This window comes from Amphiura filiformis, chromosome 5 (assembly GCF_039555335.1).
Source record: "Amphiura filiformis chromosome 5, Afil_fr2py, whole genome shotgun sequence".
In the NCBI taxonomy this organism is placed as follows: Eukaryota; Metazoa; Echinodermata; class Ophiuroidea; order Amphilepidida; family Amphiuridae; genus Amphiura; species Amphiura filiformis.
In genome coordinates this window covers 23,032,239-23,052,183 of record NC_092632.1, presented here as the reverse complement: position 1 = coordinate 23,052,183, position 19,945 = coordinate 23,032,239, and the positions used below count along the sequence as shown (strand labels likewise).

At 36.3% G+C, this 19,945-nt stretch overlaps 1 protein-coding gene across 1 annotated transcript in view; it reads right to left on the bottom strand.

Annotated features, from left to right (window-relative positions):
- Positions 1-5,236: 5,236 nt before the first annotated feature.
- LOC140152809 (uncharacterized) overlaps positions 5,237-19,945 on the bottom strand; it is a 172,665-nt gene continuing 157,956 nt past the window's right edge. The window contains 7 exon segments of the mRNA XM_072175309.1: positions 5,237-8,679; positions 8,682-8,830; positions 10,902-11,025; positions 14,708-14,852; positions 15,818-15,924; positions 16,477-16,670; positions 19,535-19,647. Coding sequence (XP_072031410.1) covers positions 7,359-8,679; positions 8,682-8,830; positions 10,902-11,025; positions 14,708-14,852; positions 15,818-15,924; positions 16,477-16,670; positions 19,535-19,647 — 2,153 coding nt within the window. The 3' untranslated portion in view covers positions 5,237-7,358.

Below are 19,945 nucleotides of genomic sequence, written 5' to 3'. Positions count from 1 at the left end.
TCAATTTCAATATTGCCAACTTTGGCCTGACTGGATCAGATCGTGTCACATATCATGAAAAGTTCATTTTCACATTTGTACATCATAAAGGATAAACGCGCGCTCATAACTCAAATTGACATTGTCCTCATTTTGTCTAATCTGGCCAAAAATGCAATTTTACCCCTTTTCCACTTTGAATGAATGACTTTTTAATTAAAATTGCTAAATACCCTGTACACCATGATTCAATGGTCTTCAATGTTGTGTATCATCAGATGTCATTAAACAAGTGTCTAGGGCTATGTGGCATTCAGCAATAACCTTGAATATTATCTATCAGTCAAATAACCATTTAGATGATTTTTCAAAAATAACAATCATTTTAGTCATTGTTATTTTGACCAAAACATATCTGTTATCAACTGTGATTTGCTTTTGGTGCCATTGAAATATGAATTCTCAATTGTTTTGACCTGGCTGTACCATTTCTGACCTGTACCTTTGCACTTTGTCATGGCAGTATGTTGTCATATGTTGCACTTTATCCTGGTAATAATTTCTCAACCTGATACTTGAAGTCATATGATATCCTTTGTCAACTTGGCATTTTTACTTACAAAAGTACAGATATTTAAAACAAATGTCACTTTGTACCAATCATTTGTCCAATTGTTCACTTGACTATACATTTCAAATAGTTTCAATTCATGTGTAAAAAGGATCCTGAATACATAACTATTTTGCAATTGGTTTTGGTGACACATGATTTATACAGCCTCAATTATATCTACACTAATCATATTTCCTTATAAAAGCTCTTAATTCAAATTAATTCAATGCATTTAAAAATGATAAGCCTTAGCTTAAATCACACACACAAATCATATTGGTTTTAAAAAAAAAGTTCACATGGTACAATTAAGCAACACTGTTTCAGCAAGAAACCTAGGTGACAGATTTTACAATGGAGATTTTTAACTTTGGGCACACTCAAAGGTAACACACAAATAGTACCATTATACCTCTGATACTACAGTGCTGGATTAGCTATCAAGTTGCAATTTCAAATCAATCATCACCAAATTTGACTCTCCTCATTAAATAATAATAATGACATTTGAAAATGACCACTGGAAAACTCTCCTTTCATGCATTGTGACCATTCCTTGAATGACCACAATGAAAAACTTGTCAAGTCTGTCAATCACAGCACACACAGAATTGACATACATTTAATATGGTTTAAAACCTTCCGCTTATATCTGAAGCTTAGTAACATCACAAAAAATGTTGTTTAGTTTAATTGATTGACAGATTGGTACTTAAATTACATTTTTATAAATAAAATGGAATGATAAAATACCGTCTATTCTTTGGCAAAATGTTAAGACTATTGCAAATTATATTCGCTATTACAGGACTGTATTAAGAACATACAAAATTCATAATTCATATGGCTATTGAAACTGTTTTACCTGGCCATCATTTCAGCCGCTCAAAGAAGCTATCCATATGGGTCATAAGTTTATAAAAACTTACATAAACCACCACCAGAAAACCCAAATAAAACAAATGACTTTACACTCACTTTTGCACACTGCAGCCAATGCTGCTGGACTGGAAAGCTCAAATTATTTCAGTAACAGATTTTCAGCTTTACATAGCTTGCAAAAAGTATACTATTGGTCTTCAAAAATGTGTTTGAACTTCTGAGTTTGTTTTGATAATAGAAAATAATGTCTAAACCACCCCAAATTATTTCTAAACAAAGGTATAGAGCATATATACTTACTGGTGTGAAACCGTAAGTATCCTACATGCTTTTATTTTGACCTTGAACTTAGGCATTCCACATGAATCTCCATCCCATTATGTACCATGTAAAATACCTCAACATTAAAAATTATCATCATAAGTAGAGCATCTTTGTGAAAGATGATATATCCATCTGGGTACAGACAATAATGTTAATAAGCTTAAGTTTTTAGGCTGGGGCACCAGCTACAACATAAATACTGCTAACAGGGGAACTGTTACTTTACATTTCAAACAACACAATGAGCTCCCAACAATGATCTAGCTTGAAATAGACCCTGGAAAGAGTGCTTGAAATGACTTGGCAAGATCTTATTTTCAGAAGCCATCTTTGAATCTACCAATACATCATTTGGTCTCCAAGTAATTACCTTTGGGCTGGCTGTATGAAATCATTATTGTACTCTTTTTACTTCCTTGGTCCAATCAAATCTGCTCAATAAAGCCTCTCCATAAGTACATATTTCTTAGTTAATTACTATTTAAAAATGCAGCACCAATGTTTTTTTAAATGATAGAAATATGACAAAACATAATTGTTTAAGTACAAGCAGACTACATACATATACACATGCATTTGATGCTAGAATCAGACATAATAAAATAAGTAGTTTTAACCATCCAAATCTATCATTATAGCAAACAAAATTACACTATAAACATAAAAGGTTGCACATATAGAAAGCTGCTGAATACAAATAAAGCATATATATTCTCGGTTGTTTTAATCCTTAAAAGGATGTGGACATAATTATTCACGCAAAAGTCTGTCGGTTAAGTTGTATACTTTCATTTTAGTTCAACACATACAGTGTTCAAGTACTGATCTCAATCAGTATTTCTTTCTTAACATCATATAGTCCAACCTCACTTGTCCGGACCATACTTATGCTGGCTTCATAGTGTCATGCTGCTTGTCGATTTGCAGCAAATACTTTGTGATTGCTGCTTGCAAACAAGTGGCAGTCACCTTTGCCGCTTGTATTGATCGCATTGGCCAAACTAGTATACAGTGCCATACATCATGAGCGTCAAGGATAAAAAAAGTGCAGTGATTTGTAGTGCACAGGCGCAGGCACAATGCCTAGACGTTGATCCACAAGCCTCAGCACACTTTACAGGATGCAAGGGTGATGTATTGGCAAGATGCTGCTTGCCATTTGTTCACCGCAACCAGCATGATATATGAAACCAGCGCGAATAGGCATATCTGGATAAATGATCTTAAAATAGCTTTCAAATCTCTAAATATGTTTTTAGCTTAAGCTCTGGAAGGACAACACTTAAATGTGTGGTGCCCTGGATTACACCCAATACTATCTTCTGTGTTGTTACCAGATGATTTTGTTCAATTTTCAGCACTGGGCCATTCCAAACAGAATTGCACATAGTACACTTATCCAGATTTAGATTTATCACATATTATCCATCCAATCTTTCGCCCTATGACCGGGTGAGATTGGACTGTACTTATCTACCAAAATGTTTTATATTTAAGCACACAAAAGTTTTTTACCCAAACACCAAAGCTGCTTTGCCACCACATTGAACATTCATTTATGTTATACTCCACCCAGACTGAAATACAAGTTATAATCCAACCATGCTGATGTACAAATTATAATCTATCTGAGCTGATATGTCAAGTCAAGTAAATTGTCCCTTTACAGGAGAAACCTGCATTGCTCACATGCACATCACCATTTAAGGCTGTGGTTATGCAAGATGCCTTCTCTTTGGCTGAGCTTGTTTCCAAAACTTTGCTTAGTTGAAAACTATTTCTGGTCCTGAAAACAAGCTGAGTGATATCACAAAAATGAAATAGAATAACGTGGTACTTTTACATTATACTTTACATAAAATGTAGGCAGTGTCTGCAATTAAAGCTCACAATGTTGTGGCTAAGCTTGAACATCTATTACATTAGAGTAAAACTAAATGTAGAAGTAGTGAACATGTTTATCACACTGAATGCTCATTGCCACTTCTAAAATCATCTTAGACCAATGACTTGCAGAGACTAATTGCAGATTGTGTGCAACTGCAAAACACATTGCAAGTTGGGTGTCACTGTCCACTGCTTACTCTTAATTTTGTAAACCACCAAAAATGTTTTGGTCCAAGCTCTTACAAAAACATTTTGAGTTGTAGCTTTCAAAGACCAAACAAAAGAAGCCAAATGGGTTGCCAATGCAGCTTATCACACACACTTTGATAACTTGCTATCATTTAAATCATCATACTCAAGACCTTCAAGTTGGTCTGTCTGAATCTAAACTCACTCCCCATCATTTCCATTCCCATTCTACATTACTATTGCACTCCATAACATCACATTTGGGGTATTCCAATTAAAATACATATACCCCCACAGAAAACATGACCTTAACCTTTTAACACAGGGGTGTAGATTTCAAATGGAGTCACCCATTCAGGCAACTCAATTTGAAATACATGATCCCTGTGCAGGAGATTAAGGCCATGTCTTCCATAGGGGGTGTATACATTCCAACTGGAACAGCCCAGTCCTACTACAGGGATTTAAAAGAAAGACTTCTTGCAAACATAAACTAGAAACTACTTGTTACATTTAATGCAAAAATTAGAGGACTGTTCAGGTTCACATTTTACAAAATATGAAGACATCTTTCTCACACCACTTGGGTGAGGTTATCAATTAAAAGGTTAAGACCTTATTTTCTTATATTTTTTATTTTACAGACTTCATATAGATTAGCCAAATGTGTAGCATAATGATGTGAAGTTGTGCTTGAGTGTACTTTTGGCTTTTTTCAGAGAAGGCCCAGAACATATAGATCGCAAACAAGTATTTTCACAAGGCAAAATAATCCAGAGGAACACTATTTTCTGCTACATTGGAAGTGTTAGTTTATAAGAGCATGTGTGCAATACCTGTTTAACATGTTTAAACTTCTCCCAGAACCATAATATGGTGACAGCAAGAGGAAAGTTCATTCATAATTCAGACCCATAAGATGAGCAGCTATTATCCATGAGTCAAGTGTAGTCGGTGACATCAATGTGCACTTTATTGGGCACAGCTGCAAATCCAAGGTGTATTATACAACAGCTATCTCAATACATTGATGTCAGCATCAGCATTTTCAGCTATATTTGGACCAAAAGCACTATAGCTGATTCTATAGATCTTTCAAATTATTTTACAGACTTCAAATATTCCACCCCTATACATACTTCATAGGTTAGCCAAAGATGTGGCATAATGATGAAATTGTGCTTGAGTGTACTTTTGGCTTTTTTCAGTGAAGGCCCAGAATGCATTACACATAGATCGCAAACAAGTATGTACAATGAATCAAAGTTTGTTGGACATAAGGCAAAATAATCCAGAGGAACACTATTTTCTGCTCTAGCTCCATAGGCATCACCCAAACAATACTACATTGTGAGTGTTAGTTTATAAGAGCATGTGTGCAATACCTGTCAACATGTTTAAACTTCTTCGAGAACCACACAATATGGTGACAGCAATAGGAAAGTTCATTCATAATTCAGACCCATAAGATGAGCAGCTATTATCCATGAGTCAAGTGTAGTCGGTGACGTCAATGTGCACTTTATTGGGCACAGCTGCAAATCCAAGGTGTATTATACAACAGCTATCTCATTGATGTCACCGACTACTCTGGCATGGCCAGAAGTTGCGATCAGCAATTTCAGATATATTTGGACCAAAAGCACTATAGTTGATTCTATAGATCTTTATTTAAACCTTTCCACTCATTGCTGTTCAAATTATGTCATGGAGAAGTTAAAATTATCAGTTAAAATTACCAAGTTGCAAATTTTCAAACATTGTTATGGTGACACTGACCAGGCACATGTATTTTAAAGATAATTTTAAATAGGAAATGCACCATGGAATAAATAAAAACATTTAAATTTCTTATTGCCTGCAAGTTATTGTGTATTAAAACATTTTGTTTTATGCAACAAATGTGGCATCATTAATTAATCTGTGATGCTGCCCTCTATCAAATTTCTATATTGCATTTGGAAGGTTCACTAGAGTAAGTTGGTGGAGGTATATTTTTGAGCTCTCCCACCCAAAGACCTCAGCTCATATTTGTCAAGTTTTACAGTGCAGGTATGAAAACAGGTATTGAAGACCATGTTTTTATACCATTTTCTGTGAATTTTATTCAAAAATAGGCTGAAAAACACTGAAAACAATAACAAAAAATGCTGAAATTGGCTAAAACATTATGCCTGAAAGTGATCTCATTACAAGAACCACTCATCACTTAAAGGGGAAAGTTTATCATTTTGTTAATAATACAATGATACCATCAGTTATATCTGCTCCAGTCAGGATCACCAAAAGCTGTTCTTAGATATTATTTCTCAACAATTTTGATTTATTTGTCAGTTCCCTTGTTTTACTGACTTTTCAACAAAAAGGCTGGGTTCTTTCCATCTATTATTTATGAAAAAAGAACTTGGATTTTATGATCAAATTTCATCTGTATGATCCAAAATTTTGTGTGTATTGCGTCAAACAAAACCAGTCAAGTCAGGGTTCAAATTGGGCTATTCCATTTGAAATCCACACTACCCCTGTGGAAGATGTTAGCACTATATCTTTTAGGTTTTAGGGGGAAGTACAAATTCCAAATGAAATGAACACATTAAGCAGCTGAGAAAGATTCAACCTGAATCTTCCACAGAGGGAGGGTAATTTTCAAATAGAGTTGGTTAATGTGCTAATTCCATTTAAAATTTATATTCCCCCTGTGGAAGATATTTCTAAATCTTCCACAGGGGGAGTGTGGTCTTTAAATGGATTGGCACATTTGGCCTAAATCATCAAACCGATCTCACAAATTAACAGCATTAATTTGCATTCTCCATGCCAGGCATCAAGCAAATATTGGTGAGATTCTTCCTTGATTTGCTCAAGCATGCCAGCATTGATTCCCAGCAAATAAAACACGAAAACCTGCCACTTCAATATTGGACTGAATTTTGAACATTTATCAGTTGTCAAATCAGGACAATCTCTCATTTGGAATTGCTGTAGCCTCCATGGAAACAAAGAAAAACAGGACACTTATTGCCAGGGCTTATTGTTGAAAATTTACATATAGGTGTACTCTATCCTTATTAGGAGGTTAACTGTCCCTCCCCTTGCTGCCATAACTATTGGTTTTACAGCCACATAAAATCTTGTGTCCTGTATCAAATGATTTTGTCTGCTCACACATAGTATGCACATTAGTAACAGGTTGATTCTACACATAAGCAAATAAAAGGCCTACATAGACAGTGTCATTTGAAAGCACATAACCGCTAACCATTTGAAGTCTATAGTTACCATCCAATACAATCATGTTATTGTTAAATATGATACAGACATGCAACGTTTAACCAACTTGGTTGACAAATTCAGCAGCCAAAAACAAAGCTGTTTTTGGAAAAAAAAACTCTGCCACCAAAGTCATCCTGTTTTTATACATGCTCATTTTGTGTAAATTTCTTTTAAGACTATGTTACATAGAGTACAAATTTATTAGTTTTTGTTAAACTTTTTGCTGTGCAGCCCTGACCGCTTCTTCAAGCTGTGCTTTGTCATGCATGGAGTGCAATCCAGCATCGGAGGCACTGTAGGACATCTTTGAAGCATGGAAATATGGATGGGTGCTGCCTGTTGCTGCCGACACATTGCTGTGAAGCAGCGACATAGCTGCAGCATTAGAAAAACTACCCACATTGTTATACGACAAGTCCATAGGCATCTCGTGCCCGCTACGATAGTTCTTATACACGGAGTGATCTGCGTATGGATTTGTTTGGTACGAATGAGCAGCTGCTAGATTGACAGGTGTCCCATACTGCTGGAAATTGTTGTACTGACTGTAATTACCATAAGCCATACCTGTGTACGCCGATGACACAGCTGTGATCACTCTAGGGTGTGTGTTGTATAGTGGTTCTTGTTTCATGGGATTGGTTTGAGAGTCTAATGGATCGTAGGCTGTAGGACTTTTTGCTAACAGTGCTGGGTGAGTTGACGCTAATTCAGCACGGCTAGCACTAAGGAAGCTTTTGGCATAACTTGCGCTATTGGCATAACTTGCGCTATTACCATATGATGATGAACTATTGGCAGTGGCGGGTGGAGTTCGTGAAATATCTATATGGTCCTGTCTTAAAGATGTCATACCTCCAACCACGGCACCTTGCGAAGAAAGGGGATATTGAGATTTGGCACTGTCTGATAATGGCGGAGTCAAAATAGATTCCGGTGGCTTCGGGCTAGTTGCCGATGCTTTGCTGTAAGGAACTTTTGGTACAATAATACTACCAATATGTCCTCCATCATCATGTTCAGGAGATTGTACATGCAACAGGGTATCCCTGTGGTGATGTGGAATTTCTTTGTTCGGTGGATTTTCCCAGCTTTCGCTGGCACATCCATGATGACCACCACTGCCTGCTACAGGTAGCTCAGGCTCTCTATGGTGTCCATTTGGTTGTGTTGCTATCATAGGGGACAACCTATTTGATGTGAGCTCTGTACTAGGTGTACCTCCTCGTTCTTCAACCAATGTCCTCTCCAACACATTGGTAACTTGTATCTCTCCTGACTCCGGGTCAGATTGGTCCTCAGAGAAAATCTTTGGTTTCTTAGCAATATCATGGACTACCTCCTCTTCTTTGCTTGTGGGTGGTGATGAAGACAGTGGAGGAGATGCTTTTCTTACTTTATTGATTTCATGTTCTTTAACCTTTGCACTATCAGATACTATGACCTTTGACCTCTGGTTATCAGCATGGCTGTTGCTGGTGATAACACCACCAGGTGACGGTGATGCTGCTGAAACGACAACAGGAGTTCCGATCATCTTGCGTTTCTTGCTTTCTTTGCTCTCTGGGTTGCATTTGCGTCGTCTGCCTTTGGCTGGTTTGTTACCGGGAGTGTCAGATTTCTTGCTTTGGTCCAGGTGTGTGTCCGATGCTGGTCTTGGTGAGTTCTTGGATTTCTTGATGTCTGGAGTATGAAATAAACACAAAATTGAAAGCATTAGGACTAATAGTTTACATGTGTGTAGTCCATACCACTGTGACAAGAGTCACTGAACTCTGGGCTTGGGTGATTTTTAAAAACGATCTATTTTATATTTTTGATGTGAATATTGTGTGACTCTAATAGGTTGAACACCATTGGTTGCATAGAATCCCACTATTAAACATAGCTGTGCATTTTATATGGAGAAAGATGTGTTTAACAGTTATTTTACTTGTTATTCTGGTTGTAGTTATCTTACTATAAATAGGGGAATGTTGTGACTATGTGACTATGCATGAAAGTTAAAGGCTCGGTCAGTTTCGATCCCAATGTCGCCAAATTCATACAGGACATCGAGGCATATACCGAGACGGTAATGCGAAAATTTGGTTGAAAACGGTCAAGAATTGGCTGCAAAAACAGTGAAAATATGGGTAAAAACGGGGTTTTTGTTATAAAAATCGGTTACCAGCCTACGCATCACTGCAGCTGGCCTGCAGCGCGTCGGCGTCGCATGCGTAATGCGCATTACGCCACTGCGCGCGTAAACGGCGCAGAGCCACACGATTTGCAAGCCAGAGACCAGTGGACATGATAATACGGAAAGAAGGAAAAATAATAAAGGACAAAAAGGTACATGGACGGGTCACGGGATGAAGCGGTACTATAAAGAAAAATTAAATTAAAATGAGGACAAAAAGGAACGAGTAATTAGACCAACGGGTAAAAGTAACTAAATGAAATGGGAACGAAACAAAGAAGGAAAGAAACTATTCAGGAAATGTAAGAAACTATTCAGGAATGTAAGAAATGTAAGCGGGGACCTGCACGAAGCGCGGGTATCCCGCTAGTGGGTAATAAATCACCTAATGATGCAACTATTTCAAAAATTACCAATCAGTTGAAAACATTGCTTAAAAAATCCATTTGCTTAGAAAAAAAGATAATTTTTGATTAAATAAAAATGGTGATACTTCAATAATTATGGTGTTTTAAATAATCAAGTACTCAATTTTATTGTTGTTTAATCAAAATATCGCCCAAGTCTTCTGAACTCTAAATTAATTTGAATAGATTGGACTGTTGAGCCAATTCTTTTGTGCCATGTCAAAATCAAAAATCTAAAAGTCTGAAAATTGAAGAATGTCATATAATAACTCCATATCTAACAAGAGAATTACTTCTAGAAAATAAACCGGTGGAATATTTCTGTTTCCCCTATGTATGGGCAATTGGGCATTGTGAACTCTGTCAGCAAGCAGTGTCATCCAGAGCCTGTTTGATCAAGTACAATAGCGCCCTCACTTTGGTTTTTCAGTGATTTGGAATTTTAACAAAGAATAAATAATTGTGACTTATTACTTCTTTTGAAACCTTTTCAAATCTTTATCTTTAACTTATAATCTGCACTGGATCTGGATCAGTTAACTTCATTCAGATTTCTTTATCTAACCTGACAATAAAACAGTTTCTGTAAACATTTTGAGTCTGCTTAGAAACTGATTTCAGAAACTGGTGAGTCCTCTGAGCTATATATCATATCAAAGAGAATAATTTTCCTCATCATTGTATTATCCACCTATCATGGTTGCTAAACCTGTATTGTGCTGGTAGCCTGATTAGGCCAATTTAGAACTAGAATTGACCCACTTTGACTCAAAAACTTTTGGGCAACTTGGGCAACTGCAGATTAAAAGGTTAATTTTAAGATCCTTCTTCACAAATCATGTGTCTTAAACAAACCATTTATTTTCGGGGATAAGATCCACAGAAAATCATACAATTTCAAATAAAAGTGGAATTAAAATTGATTTGTTTAAAATTGATTTGTAACATGTTAAATTTTGGGCACATTTTTGTCCTATGTGTGACTTTTGGGCTGAACAGTTTTGGTAACCATGACACCTGTGTTGTGACAAGAATCTGATGCATTGGTCTGGTGAACCCTATGAGTTGCTGATAGCTTTAAAGTGTAAGTAAAATGGTCAATACCAGTCCTCAATTGTGTTTAACAAACAAATAAACAAACAAACAAAAACTATGTCTCACTAACCTGTGTGGTGACCGGGTCTGACTCCATGTCTGGTGAGTCCCCTGAGCTACTGTCAGATTTCAGATCTGGGGGTAGGGACGTCATTTGACTGATATCAAGCACACACTGAATGTCTTCCATTTTACTGTAGAAAGAGAAGTAGAAGAAGAAAAGGTGTTTCAATTAATGAATTAAAAATTGTGTCATAGCATACTGCAAGTACAAGTAGTTTAATGTAAAACCAGGATTAGCATATGCATTGAAGATGCTGGAGGAGATCACAGGGAATTCAATTTTTTGTCTTCTCATCCCAGAAATCTTCCTGGCAAAAATGTTTTTATGTGCCCCACTGAATATATTTGAAGCTCATTTTGTTTAGCATTATATTAATTTGAATCTGTTACTACATCTACTATTAAGTTCCTTTGCTTCAGTTTTGTTTTTTCAGGGATATAGTTTGTCTGATCCATGTCACAAGAGAGCTTAAAGAACAAATTGATGACCAACACTGGCAACATGAAACAAACTAGAGACTGTCAGTATGAAAAGCACTTCAAACAAATTAAATGAAAGTCCCCTCTGGAGCAAGCATATATTCTGAATCCAATTTGTAGCACCGAGGATCAGTACTCGCCCCTGCAGTCCCTATATAACATCAATGTGAAAAGTTCTACAAATAATATTGATGTGTCGTCGTAAACTAATATGACTTCTCTAATATCCAATGTAGTTTTATTTATAGAACTTCAATATCTTTTGGTAGGTCCTCCTGAGCATTCATACTTTTTATACACTAGTCAATTATTGGCAATACTAAACAAGCAAGCAGTGCACTTTGTAGCTGGGTTTCAAATCTCCAGATCAATAGGATGGTGCCTAATTTCAACATGGCCGAATAGGTACTTTTATCACCTCTAACATTAGATGCCCATTTTCATACAGAAATTTATCTATTATTTATTTTAATTCATAAAGTATATTAAAATGTCAATACAAAACAAAGCAAGGAATTCACTTTGTAGCTGTGTTGTAACTCTCAAGATGAATAAAATGGTGCATATTTTCAACATGGCCAAAATAATGAACTTCGTCAATTCAAACAACTCACACAGTCTCATTGCATCCCACAATATCACAAAACTAGTGAATTAATCAACAACAGACAACGTAATCTAGTGATGTTTCCTAGATTATTTGACAAGAATAGTTGTTACAAAATGATACCCTTTTCTACCTCCATATGCACTGACACAAATAATACATGACTTGTCCTGGAGTGTAAGTCTTCATGGTGCACTAGAGGTTTATCAACTGGGCTAATCACACTCTAATTTTACCTAATTGAGAGCTTAATGAGTTGCCGCTTATCTCCTTTATTAAACTCAAGGGAAAGCCGTGTCTATTCCGTGCCCTAGTTCCATATGATCTTCATATCATAATGCTATACATTGCCTAACAGATTATATCATCAAATCCATCATGTTGTACAACATAGTCGTATCTACGCAGGTATGTAATAGCTGTGATGTGTACAATTTCTATGTTTAAACGTTTCTTAATCAACTATTAATTCAGGTATCATGTTGACCACTCATTTAGTTGACTATATTATTGTCTCAATCAGGCCCTCTGGACACTTGTGGTACAATGATTTGCAGCCAGGACAGAAAAGAAGACTATAATATTTTTCACTACAGTCTGTCCACTTAGAAGTACAAACCAAATATGTGACATCGGGGGTCGATGCTTTTCGTCACACGCGAGCGCCACACGACGCGTAAAGAGCGTGGTGCACAAATCGCGCAGCAGTTGGCGCGCCAAAGAAGCATTGCACTGAAATAATTATTCGTATACCTCCAGTTTCCGAGGTCTATTTACTTTGTACTTCTATGTGGACAGACTATATGTGGCAGTGACGTCAACACGTTGAAGCAGCTGTTTTGCGGTCACACATGTGCGTCGTCTTTAAGCACGTTTGTGCGTACACCTGTGCTTTGAGTGTCCGCTAGCTACTTGACGCTGCGCCTAACGAAATGTGCACTGACGTCACTGCCACATCATCAGGGTGAAAAATGGTATACAAGAAAGGGTTGCAGGATTTCCAAAATGTGACTATTACGACCATTCAAAAATTGAAACATTTAAAAAAATGTTAACCCTAGACAGCTAACTTCTTGAAATGTTCTTCCCAACTTGTACAATTATAAGCAAATGTTTGTACCAGTTTTGGAATGTTTGTGGAATACCGGGTGCATTACATTCCTGCAACATCATGCTGCAGGCCGGATCTCCAGTCTGAATTATAAAGTGCCACTGTCCTAATATTACTTACAATCACAAAATGCTTTATCAGAGTAAGAAATGCAGACAATTGTGTCTGCAGAGAAATACTATTAACCAATAGTATATGATACATAATGTGGACATGCATTGTTCATAGCAATCATTGTGTTTTTGCCAGAAAGAGTATCTTAAATTTGACACAATGTTCATGATTAGCAACAAAAAGAGTTACTTTAAAAGGACTGTAAAAATGAGAAATGACTATGAAAGGGGATTTTAATTGTCAACAAATATCTTAAAAATTAGATGCAAAAGTAGGTTTTTACCAAGTACAGGGACAAGCAAGCATACCCGCAAATACAAGGATTGAGCGCAAACTCAGATCTTTGAAAATAATCTCATAATACGGGAGGTTTTTATACATGGCAGCTATTGAATTCTAAGCAGATATAGGTTTGTTATAATAATATGATTTACTCTTAATGTTATCACTTTGTGCTTATTATATCATGTACACAAGTCTTTAGTAGTAGGGTAAGTTTTCTGTAAAGTGCAATGATCATTTCTTTGAAATTGCGCTATATAAATGCCGTTGTATGTATGTATGTATGTTATGTTTAACACACACAGTGTAGCTGGCTGATATGATATAAATATCAAATATCTCTGAATTGTCAATGTTTCTTCAAAATATGCTTATGAACTACAATCTGCTGAGCAGAAACAATGCATTTACTTATAAAGATCATAAAAATATCTAAAAATTCATTAAATCTGTGATTTTTACAGATCACAAACATTACTCAGAACCCAAATTGTTGAGAATTGAGGGCAAGGGTTAATATTAGTATACGGCTTAATGTTAACAGTCAATTATAAAGAGGGAGCTTATATTGGCAGACTACATTTCAAGAGTATATAGTACTTAAAAACAGGTATAATAAACCAAAACTGAATTCTGACCTACTTCTTTTGATAAAGTTCAGTAAATCATCTAACTTAAGTCAAAAAGGAAATTAATACAATTTTCATACCAATAAAAATATGAGTTCATTAGTTAAGTAAAAAGAAACCCTCAACATGCGGAGCACATTTTTAAATGTGCTCCGCATGTTGAGGATTTCTTTTTTTAAGTAATTCTGGAAAGTTCTTTTAAGAAAATGTCCCAGAAATTAGAAGTTACAAGCTCATTGTGTACTACATTCTATGAAATTTTGATGGATATTCATTTGTACAAAAATGTAATATGCTGAATGTGTAAAATTGTGTGAACCTTTGGGAACCTGATTGCTTTCAATATCCATATGAAGAGGGCTGACATTGGCTACATTTATCATCATAACTTTGAATCCCTGAATGTCAGCCTTGAAGATAACACTTATCATATCATCTACATATCACAAGATGGAAATTCTGTGTCCAATTTGTTATTTAATTGATGTCACAGAAGCTAACTTTCTCAGTCAAATAAATAGTTGTATTACAAAAAACACCAGCTACATAGTACCAAGATAAAAGAGCAAGAGGTTTTCAAAAGAGCTTACCTAAGAACTTGGATAATAAAGATGAAAGATTTATCAGTGGAATTCTTGGAGTATGTTAATGTTGCTGTTGCTTGCATCCACACATAACCACCAGCTTTGCACATCCAGCGGAAATATTTAGTGATCACCTGACCTTTGTTTAGTACTAGAAAGAAAACATAAACAAACAAAAAACATAACATAATGATGCAGAACCAAAAATATCAACTTCAATCACAATTACCAATTACAACAATGGCAGTGGAAATATTGTTCATTCATTTATTGAAATTAAAGATGTGTGACCCATCTGACAGCCTCATTCCCCTTCCACATTACTACATCAGAATGCAGATTTTGATATCAGGTGAAAGCTCATATTTTTCTCGTAACTCCAGTGATATTTTAGACCTGAAATATGTTTTATTTTGGTGGTATGATCATAAAAGCATGGTAGTTAAGTGGTAGGCCTACACCACCAAGGAAGTCATGCATTCTATGAGCACTGTGATACACATTATTTTTTGCTTCTAGAATTCAAACTGCTGGAGAAATTTAACTCAAAATTTAGAATAAGAATATTTAATATTTCGGTGAAATGGGCATGGGAGGTAAAAATTATCATGTTATTATTATTAATGCAAGGTTCATGTTATGAAAAGTGCTTTATCAAGCCCTGGGACATACGATAAGTTTGTAAAATATCATTGGTCAAAACAATTATGAAGCAATGGAAAGGAGTAACGGATGATCTCAATCTCGTTATACATAAGTTCTTCAATTCTGCTTAGCATTCGGGATTTGTCATAATATTTATTCTTAAATACTTGGATCTTTATACAATTTCATTGATTCCTAGCTGTGTTATCAGACAATATAACACAGCTGGTTTGTACACCAATAACATGCCTGATAAGATGAAAACACATGGGCAAAAATATTGGATGCATCTTGATTCATCTATTTATTAATATTAATATCTGAAGTGTTAAAGAATGGATACAGGTGTAAAAATCATCTTTCATAACATGCAAAACCATTAATTTTGGTATCAATTTTGTACTTAAATAAAATAACAATATCACTAATTTTATATAAGACAATGTATGGATATAAATATAATAGACTTACAGTCTGCATGGCTGTCCCTGATGCCTGCAATATCTTGTGCATGTAGAAAACTGTACAAACTTTTGTTTACTACATCCTCTGATACATGATCTAAAAATTCACTGATTCTGGAAGAAAAGAAGGTAAAATATGAAATAATTTGACACTGAATTCAATAATAAATGATTATGCATATATCATTAAGGAGGTATTCGTTGTATTACAGTGGTCTCCTCGTGTCAATAATTCTTTGAATTGCATGAAAGCAAATAACTTTGATACGAAAAATGTGTAAATTTAGTGTCATCAAAAGTGGCTCAATTTGCCATTACCGTATTTGACCCATGCTTAATCACATGGGCACTACCTGCTGATTGGTTACAAGACTATTATGATTTATTGAGCCAATCAACAACATGGTAAGAATAGTGGAAGGGCTGGCTGATGATTGACCTTTTTGGTAAATCCCATAAGCCTTTGCGAGTAGACCCGAAATGTTGTCATTTGACGTCACACTGACTTGCAATGCACAGCAACAATGTTCGCTAAACGATGTGCACATTGGCGTGATGCATACTGGCGTCAAATGACAACATCTTAGGTCTATACTCGCAAAGGCTTAGAATAGCCCATTTTGAATGTTATCTTAAATTAATCTTACAAACAAGTATCACACTTACTTGGCTTCACAAAATGTGACATTAAGATTGAGATCTACTTTGCAGACAAACATGGTGGGGTCTAGGTGAATCTCGCTGATGGTAGGGGGCGGTAGTGAATATGCTAATGCTACAAAACCCATGACGACTGGTGGATGACGGCTGTACTGTGTCAGCATCATGCGGGTTCTTAGGCTGCCGGTGATATGAATTACCTATGATTCAAATCATTACAAAAAAACATAATTTGTACTGATCATTTGTAACACTAATGGAAATGTAACTTATTCACTAGCAGTTTCCGAATATACAAAATGGATCCTTCATGTAAGAGCTCCAATTTAAACATAAACCAGGTCTGACCAGTACTAGCAACTTTAGTAGACTTGCAAAGTATACTTAGTGTGACAGAGACTGTACACATATGAATAATATATCTATTAAAGAGGTGCAACCTGATCAACAGCTTCATCCCCCACTTTTCTTCAAAGATTTTGGTATCAGAAGAAAGCTCATATTTTTCTCATTACCCCAGTAAAAAAGGATTGATCGAGATATTATTTGTGACATAAACAAAAACATGGAGAATTGTGGTAACCACATCGGAAATGTGCATACTTATCTATAGGCATTCTTATACATGTTTTTGCTTCTCACATCAAAACCAATAGAGCAATACAACTCAAAATATGGAAACATTTTGTTTGAATGGTAGGCCTCAATGAAAAATAGAAATATGAAAAATTGGACCACACCCCTTAAGGGCTGGGGTATGAGCGTTTGGACAGTATTTATTGTGGGACATTAGAGCACATCAGACATATCGAATTGCATTCTGAATACTGAAGAATGTCATTCTGATATCAAATAATTTTGATTTTTGAAATTCGCAATTTAATACACATTTTATGGCAAATCATTAAAATTGATATTTTTGATATTTAACAGTACTTGAAGTAAACTTTATAAATCTGATGATTTATACTTAAAGTGTATGTAGGTGGGATGAAAAGCCGACGATCAATTGAAAATTTTGACCTTTCGTATTGAAGATATGGATTTTTTTCCCAAAACACACAAAACTAGATGGACCGCGGTTCTCGGATGTCGCGGTTTTCGACGCAAAGCGTCGACCGTGATGCCTCCACCAAAGGGAGTGAAGTGGCACGTACTCACAAGTTGATACAAAGCTGGGTGACCCCAGATGACCCCAAAATGACCTTCCAAATATTTGGCTCTAAATGTTGACTGTACCCACCAAGTTTCATGTAACGTATGACAGTTTTTACTAATTTGACCTCAGATGACCCCTGGGTGACCCCAAAATGACCTCCCAAAAATTTGGCTCTAAATGTGACTGTACTCACCAAGTTTCATGCCCATATGATAGTTCAAACTAATTTGACCTCAGATGACCCCTGCTGACCCCAAAATGACCTTCCAAAAATTTGGCTCTAAATGTTGACTGTACCCAATAAGTTTTATGCCCATGCAACAGTTTTTACTAATTTGACCTCAGATGACCCCTGGGTGACCCCAAAATGATGTCCCAAAAATTTGGTTCTAAATGTTGACTGTACCCACCAAGTTTCATGCCCATATGATAGTTTTTACTAATTTGACCTCAGATGACCCCTGGGGACCCCAAAATGACCTTCCAACAATTTGGCTCTAAATGTTGACAGTACCCACCAAGTTTCATGCCCATCCAACAGTTTTTACTAATTTGACCTCAGATGACCCCTGGATGACCTCGGATGACCCCGAAATGACCTTCCAAAAATTTGGCTCTATATATTGACTGTACCCACCAAATTTCATGCCCATACGACAGTTTTTACTAATTTGACCTCAGATGACCCCTGGGTGACCCTGGATGACCCCAAAATGACCTTCCAAAAATTAGGCTCTAAATGTTGACTGTACCCACCAAGTTTCATTCCCATACGACAGTTTTTACTAATTTGACCTCAGATGACCCCTGGGTGACCCCAAAATTACCTTCCAAAAATTTGGCTCTAAATGTTGACTGTACCTACCAAGTTTCATGGTCATATGACAGTTTTTGCTAATTTGACCTCAAATGACCCCTGCATGACCTCAGGTGACCTTGACCCACTAACCAATACAAACTTGTTCTGCCTGGGGTCAAGATGCACCCACCCACCAAGTTTGAGGATCATGCGACCCCTAGTCTCCGAGAAAAGAGGTAAATAAGGAAAATGAGCCCACTGACCTCAAATGACCTTTTACCTCAGTATATGACCTTGAAACTCACCCAAAAAAAAGTAGCCAGAGTTTTGACCATGACCCACCTATCCTGAAAATCTGAAGTCAATCCGCCCATCCATGCCCGAGATATGGCATCCGGACGGAAGCACGGAAGGACGGAAGGACGGAAGCACGGACATTGCAAAAACAGTATGCCTCGCGGTGGAGGCATAAAATTAGGTCTTTTGGGGAAAAAAAATCCATATCTTCAATATGAAAGGTCAAAATTTTCGATTGACCGTCGGCTTTTTCTCCCTGCTACATACACTTTAAGAATATGTCATTAGATTTATATAATTTACTTCGAGGACTGTTATATATCAAAAATTTGAAAAATATCAAATTTTTATAATTTGTCATAAAATTTGTATTATATTGTGATTTTCAAAAAATGAAAATTATTTGATATCAGAAAGACATGCTCCGTATTCAGAACGCAATTCGATAGGTCTGAGGTGCTTTCATGTCCCACAAAAAATACTGTCGAAACGCAATAAACACTCATTTTAGATCCCTTAAGGTATTAACATAAACACCATACTAACATCACACAAACACCGCCATAGAGGTGAAGATAGCCTTACACCTTTAAACCACCAACCCACCTTGTATCCCGATGACTTAATCTGACTACCACGCTTCGTAAGAGTCGACTTCATACGAATGACAAAACTTCTTTCTAAAAACGGCATGTCTTCAGAAGTGCTCATATTTAACATGTGGTCACCTGTGAAATTGGCAAGACACACAATGATTGAAAAAAAACATGGAAAAACAATGGAATATATGGGATATGGTATATATGTACCTTATATCCAGATGACGTGATCTGGATGCCTCTCTTGCAGAGGGTGGACTTCATTCGGATGATAAAGGACCGTTCAAGCTGACTCCCTGAACTGGACATATTCAAAGCTAGATCTAAGGAGGATGAGAAAATAAGAAAGCAAATCACATAATTGTCTGATTGTAGTTGTACCATCTTGGTATAGAAATGGCTAGAGTATACTATTTTGTACAATGGCATACAGTAAAAATAGTTAAAATGATGGCTCTTCATATCAAAGAGGGCACTAAAGGTCACAATGATGTAAATTTGATCAGCTTTAAAATGTACCTGTTTGTTAAGTTGGATGAGTATTGGGCTATTCCAGATTAAATCCATACATCCCTATGGATGAAATGACCTTAATCTCCCACACAGGGGATGTAAGTAAAT